This window comes from Entelurus aequoreus, linkage group LG27, assembly GCF_033978785.1.
Source record: "Entelurus aequoreus isolate RoL-2023_Sb linkage group LG27, RoL_Eaeq_v1.1, whole genome shotgun sequence".
NCBI lineage: Eukaryota > Metazoa > Chordata > Actinopteri > Syngnathiformes > Syngnathidae > Entelurus > Entelurus aequoreus.
In genome coordinates, this window is record NC_084757.1 from 5,773,448 (window position 1) to 5,780,653 (window position 7,206).

The 7,206-nt window shown below is 36.4% G+C and overlaps 1 protein-coding gene across 1 annotated transcript in view; it reads right to left on the minus strand.

Annotated features, from left to right (window-relative positions):
• Positions 1-5,260, minus strand: part of lonp1 (lon peptidase 1, mitochondrial) — a 23,641-nt gene extending 18,381 nt beyond the window's left edge. The window contains exon 1 of the mRNA XM_062038923.1: positions 4,625-5,260. Within this exon, the coding sequence (XP_061894907.1) occupies positions 4,625-5,167 (543 nt within the window). The 5' untranslated portion in view covers positions 5,168-5,260. The remainder of the gene's footprint in view (positions 1-4,624) is intronic.
• Between the last annotated feature and the right edge of the window lie 1,946 nt (positions 5,261-7,206).

Sequence of the window (7,206 nt, forward strand, 5' to 3'; positions counted from 1 at the left end):
TACACCTTTAGTTGCTCTAAGTCACAAGACTCAAACTCCAGGCCCAGAGGCCCCATCTAACTAGCCACATCATTTTAAGTGGCCCGCTCCAATATTTAATTATTTTATGTGGCCTCCACATCGTTTTATGTCCGTCACATACTTTTTATACGGTATTGCATGTGGTCCACCACATTATTTGATGTGGTTAGCCACTATTTTATTTGGTTTGCCACACCTTTTATGTGGCCACCACGTACTTTCATGAATTCATGTGGCCTCCACATCATTTTATGTGGTCCGCCACATCATTTATGTGGCCTATTTTATGTGGTTAGCCACTATTTAATTTGGTCCGCCACATTATTTTAAATGGTTTGCCACATTCCTACTGAATGTGGCCCGCCATCACGTCCTTTTATGTGCTCAACCACATTACTTTTTGTGGTCCACAAATCATTAATTGTGGTTGGCCACTTCATTTTATGTGGCCACCACGTACTTTCATGAATTCATGTGGCCTCCACATCATTTTATGTGGTCCGCCACATCATTTATGTGGCCTCAACGTCATTGTATGTGGTTAGCCACTATTTCACTTGGTCCGCCACATTATTTTAAACGGTTTGCCACATTCCTACTGAATGTGGCCCGCCATCACGTCCTTTTATGTGCTCAACCACATTACTTTTTGTGGTCCACAAATCATTAATTGTGGTTGGCCACTTCATTTTATGTGGCCTCCACGTACTTTCATGAATTCATGTGGCCTCCACATCATTTTATGTGGTCCGCCACATCATTTTATGTGGTTAGCCACTATTTTATTTGGTTTGCCACACCTCATTTTATGTGGCCACAACGTACTTTCATGAATTCTTGTGGCCTCCACATCATTTTATGTGGTCCGCCACATCATTTATGGGGCCTCAACGTCATTTTATGTGGTTAGCCGCTATTTCATTTGGTCCGCCACATTATTTTAAACGGTTTGCCACATTCCTACTGTATGTGGCCCGCCATCACGTCCTTTTATGTGCTCAACCACATTACTTTTTGTGGTCCACAAATCATTAATTGTGGTTGGCCACTTCATTTTACGTGGCCTCCACGTCATTTAATGTGGTTAGCCACTATTCCCACATCATTTATTGTGGTCCGCCACATCATTTTACGTGGTCCGCTACGTCATCTTATGTGGTTAGCCACTATTTTATTTGGTCTGCCACGTTCTTTTAAATTGCCTGCCACATTACTACTGTATGTGACCCACCGCGTCATTTTGTGGTCAGCCACACCATTTTACGTGGCTAGTGTTGCGTCGACCAGCATTTCTCCAATGGGGACTTCAAATTGCTAGTCTCTCCCAGATTCTTTTTGTGGCAATAAGCTGATGTTTATATTCAATCAACAGGCAGTAGTTGGTATTTTGTGGTTTATTCTCCAAGCTTAGAGGACAACCGTGAGACCAATCTAGCACACCAGCGTTCCCCAGCCCGGTCCAGATCGGTCTCGCTCGGTCTCCCCTCCAACCCCCGGAAGTCCTGTGATCTTCCCTCTGTCCCTCGCCCCCACTCCCTTTGTTTAGACTACTCCGAGTTATCTCTACTCTGACACATTCCAATCTAGAAGGCCAACACCTTACTATGAGACTCAAAAGAAGGAAGAATACTAGCTATTCTTTATATGACTATAGGAGTTTAGAAAGAAGTAACACTTAAATATGGATATGATTCTGATCTGCTTCCAACACTAGCCACTATATTACATGGCCCACCACCTTATTTCACGTGGCCGCTATGTCATTGACGTGGCCCGCCCCATTATTCAACGTGGTCCGCCACATTGTACGGCATGCAATTGCATATGTGCTATACTTTAATATAAATGTGATCATGTAACATATTAAAAACATTCATCTATCCATCCATTTTCTTCCTCTTATCCGAGGTGGGGTCGCGGGGGCAGCAGCCTAAGCAGAGAAGCCCAGACTTCCCTCTCCCCAGCTACTTTGTCCAGCTCTTGCCGGGGGATCCAGAGGCGTTCCCAGGCCAGCCAGGAGACATAGTCTTCCCAACGTGTCCTGGGTCTTCCCCGTGGCCTCCTACCGGTCGGACGTGCCCTAAACACCTCCCTAGGGAGGCGTTAGGGTGGCATCCTGAGCAGATGCCCGAACCACCTCATCTGGCTCCTCTTGATATTGTTACAAAATGTGCATAGGCAACTGTTGTTGCTCTGATGTGATTAGTATCATTTTTACGAACAGATTGATGGATAACTATTAACTAGCTTTAAAATGTAAAGGTGACAAGCAGATGTTTACTGTATGTCTTTTGGATAACAAAAAATACATTTTATATATATATATATATATATATATATATATATATATATATATATATATATATATATATATATATATATATATATATATATATATATATATATGATAATTCATGACAAACAATTATTCTCAAGTTAAAAGTTGATTTTCATGACAAAAAATGATTTTCAAGGTAAAAGTTGATTTTCAGGGAAAAAAATTATTTACAAGGTAAAAGTTGATTTTCATGACAAAATTATTTTCAAGACAAAAATGATTTTCAAGGTAAAAGTTGATTTTCAAGACAAAATTATTTTCAAGACAAAAAATGATTTTCAAGGTAAAAGTTGATTTTCATGACAAAAAATTATTTTCAAGGTAAAAGTTGATTTTCAAGACAAAAAATGATTTTCAAGACAAAAAATGATTTTCAAGGTAAAAGTTGATTTTCACAACAAAATTATTTTCCAAAGACAAAAAATGATTTTCAAGGTAAAAGTTGATTTTCAAGACAAAAAATGATTTTCAAGGTAAAAGTTGATTTTCAAGACAAAAAATGATTTTCAAGGTAAAAGTTGATTTTCAAGACAAAAAATGATTTTCAAGGTAAAAGTTGATTTTCACAACAAAGTTATTTTCCCAAGACAAAAAATGATTTTCAAGGTAAAAGTTGATTTTCAAGACAAAAAATTATTTTCAAGGTAAAAGTTGATTTTCAAGACAAAAAATTAGTTAAGGTAAAAAATGATTTTCAAGGTAAAAGTTGATTTTCAAGACAAAATTATTTTCAAAACAAAATTTTTTTTTCAAGGTAAAAGTTGATTTTCAAGGTAAAAGTTGATTTTCAAAACAAAAAATTATTTTCAAGGTAAAAGTTGATTTTCAAGACAAAATTATTTTCAAAACAAAAAATGTTTTTCAAGGTAAAAGTTGATTTTCAAGGTAAAAGTTGATTTTCAAAACAAAAAATTATTTTCAAGGTAAAAGTTGATTTTCAAGACAAAAAATGAATGCAGCTGAGATAGGCTCCAGCACCCACCACAACGCCAAAAGGGACAAGCGGTAGAAAATCGATGGATGGAAGTTGATTTTCAAGACAAAAAATGATTTTCATGACAAAAACAGATTTTCAAGGTAAAAGTCGATTTTCAAGACAAACAATGATTTTCAAGGAAAAAGTTGATTTTCAAGGTAAAAGTCGATTTTCAAGACAAAAAATGATTTTCAAGCTAAAAGCGGATTTTCAAGACAAAAAATTATATGATATATATATATATATATATATATATATATATATATATATATATATATATATATATATATATATATATATATATATATATATATATATATATATATATATATATATATAGCTGAAGGCAGCCATAATTGCGATGTGGGTCTCAATAAAATTGAGTTTGACACTCCTGCTCTAAACGTATTTGGTGTTTTGAATCATGCTGATGTAACTGTTTTGTAACTTCTCATGATATGACATAATGACATTGCAAAGTGTGCAAGTTATATGTTCATGTTTTGTAACTTCTCATGATGACATAATGACATTGCAAAGTGTGCAAGTTATATGTTCATGTTTTGTAACTTCTCATGATGACATAATGACATTGCAAAGTGTGCAGGTTATATGTTCATGTTTTGTAACTTCTCATGATATGACATAATTGCAAAGTGTGCAAGTTATATGTTCATGTTTTGTAACTTCTCATGATGACATAATGACATTGCAAAGTGTGCAAGTTATATGTTCATGTTTTGTAACTTCTCATGATATGACATAATTGCAAAGTGTGCAAGTTATATGTTCATGTTTTGTAACTTCTCATGATGACATAATGACATTGCAAAGTGTGCAGGTTATATGTTCATGTTTTGTAACTTCTCATGATATGACATAATTGCAAAGTGTGCAAGTTATATGTTCATGTTTTGTAACTTCTCATGATATGACATAATTGCAAAGTGTGTAGGTTATATGTTCATGTTTTGTAACTTCTCATGATATGACATAATTGCAAAGTGTGCAAGTTATATGTTCATGTTTTGTAACTTCTCATGATATGACATAATTGCAAAGTGTGCAAGTTATATGTTCATGTTTTGTAACTTCTCATGATATGACATAATTGCAAAGTGTGCAAGTTATATGTTCATAGTTGTGTTGTTGCTTGAAGGCTCCTTCTCTCAACACAAAAAGTCAGGAGACAGACGTGAGGGTTTGGAACTGACAACCCCTGACATTGACAGGCAAGCAAACATTGCGTCATCACGATGACGTCCTTGAAACAATGGCGTCATCCTCACCTCTATGATCTTGATGAAGCGAGGGAACACCGGGTTCCTGCTGACGGCGACCAGCGGCACATTGGGGAAGACCTCCGGCACCATCATGGTGGTGAGAGCCGTCATCTGCGGTGCGGCGTACGCAGCAGCTCCCTCCTCGCCGCCGGACTCCTCTCCCCCAGAACCGCCGCCTTCCCCGTCGTCCTCCCCGGAGAAGTTGGCGCCGCTGGCCCGGTTCCCGAAGTCCCTGTCGTGGCCGATGAAGGGGCGGCAGGTGGAGGTGAGTAACCCGGAGTGGACGCTGCTGACCCGCAGCCAGCTCCGCCTGCCGCCGGCTGCCATGTTGGACGTCTGCGGGGACCCGCTGCCGGTGTGGAGCCCAACCGAGCGAAACCCGCTTCGGCCCGGCGTGTCGGTCCGGCCGAGGCCGAAGCCGAAGCGGAACAGCCCGGGCGGGTTAGCTCTCACCGCGTGGGCTAAACGTCTGTGGAGAAGTCCCGTGGCTCCGAAGAGCTTCATGTAACCCGCCATCTTTCTGGAGCTTTCCACGCAGCGCATGCGCATGCGCCGCCTACTCTCGTCGCGTCTTGATGACGTCTGTCAGTGTTGACATGTTGCGTCATGCGTGGCGCACAACATGTGATATTTGGTTTTACACTAAAAAGCTGTGAAAACGATTATGCAGTGTTCCAAATTTAAGTTATTTACTGAAATCGAGTGAGCCTATGGACACACTTTGTTTATATTATATATATGTTTTTTTTATATTCTATTTTAGTTACTTTGAATTTATAACCCCCTGGCGCTGCTTTGTATTATTTTTGTACTGTTTTGTACTACTTTTGTGCTTATTTGATTGTTGAAATGTTGAAATTTATAAATAAATAAATAAAAATTAAAAAATAAAAATGTGGTTTTACACTATATGAACAACAATTTGAAAATGAATTTGACCTTTGCAACCTCATTATACTATTGGCTAAGTTTTATATTCATAAATGTAAGTTTCTCAATACCCCACCTGTTTTTTGTGCCTTTAAAAAAAAGATTTAGAACTCTACATTAAAACACTCTCTACTAGGGATGTCCGATAATGGCTTTTTGCCGATATCCGATATTCCGATATTGTCCAACTCTTTAATTACCGATACCGATATCAACCGATATATGCAGTCGTGGAATTAACACATTATTATGCCTAATTTGGACAACCATGTATGGTGAACATAAGGTACTTTTTAAAAATAATAATAAAATAAGATAACTAAATTAAAAACATTTTCTTGAATAAAAAAGAAAGTAAAACAATATAAAAACAGTTACATAGAAACTAGTAATTAATGAAAATGAGTAAAATGAAGTGTTAAAGGTTAGTACTATTAGTGGAGCAGCAGCACGCACAATCATGTGTGCTTACGGACTGTATCCCTTGCAGACTGTATTGATATATATTGATATATAATGTAGGAACCAGAATATTGATAACAGAAAGAAATGGGGGGAGGGAGGTTTCTTGGGTTGGTGCACTAATTGTAAGTGTATCTTGTGTTTTTTATGTTGATTTAATAAAAATAAAAAAAAACCCGATACAGATAATAAAAAAAACGATACCGATAATTTCCGCTATTACATTTTAACGCATTTATCGGCCGATAATATCGGCAGGCCGATATTATCGGACATCTCTACTCTCTACCTCTAACAACCAAAAAGCTGTGAAAACGATGATGCTGTGTTCCAAATTTAAGTCATTTACTGAAATTGAGTGAGCCTATGGCTTTGCACTGTGTTTATTGTTTATTATATATATACTTTTTTGTATTCTACTTTAGTTACTTTGAATTTACAACCCCCTGGCGCTGTATTGTACTGTTTTTGTACTGTTTTTGTTTATCGTCTGTTTGTAATTGAAATGTATAAATAAAGTTTTAAAAAATAAATAAAAATGCGTGGCGCACAAGCAAATAACGTCATATATTGTAACTATTTATTACTGCAGCTTTACCAGTTATTTAATATGTAAAAAAAACACGAATAATTTTTTAACCCAAATATTTGCACACGTTTGTAACTACAGTATTTTTTTTTTTTTATTGGAACAAAGATTATATATGTATTTAATATTTAGATTGGCTTTTTATTGTCATGCAAATTTGAATTTTACAGAATGAAATGTTGTTGCATTAGCTCATGGTAGTGCAGGATAAAAAAAGCAATAAGGGGAAGATAAAAATAAATAGATTACTGTACAGATAAATATATTGCACTCTTGCATATGCATCCACGTTTATGGATTTATGTTATATTTAGGGATGTCCGATAATGGCTTTTTGCCAATGCCCGATATTCCAAAATTGTCCAACTCTTAATTACGATACCAATATCAACCGATACCGATATCAACCGATACCGATATATACAGTCGTGGAATTAACACATTATTATGCCTAATTTGGACAACCAGGTATGGTGAAGATAAGGTCCTTTTTTTAAAAATGTATAAAATAAAATAAGATAAATAAATTAAAAACATTTTCTTGAATAAAAAAGAAAGTAAAACAATATAAAAACAGTTACATAGAAACTAGTAATTAATGAAAATG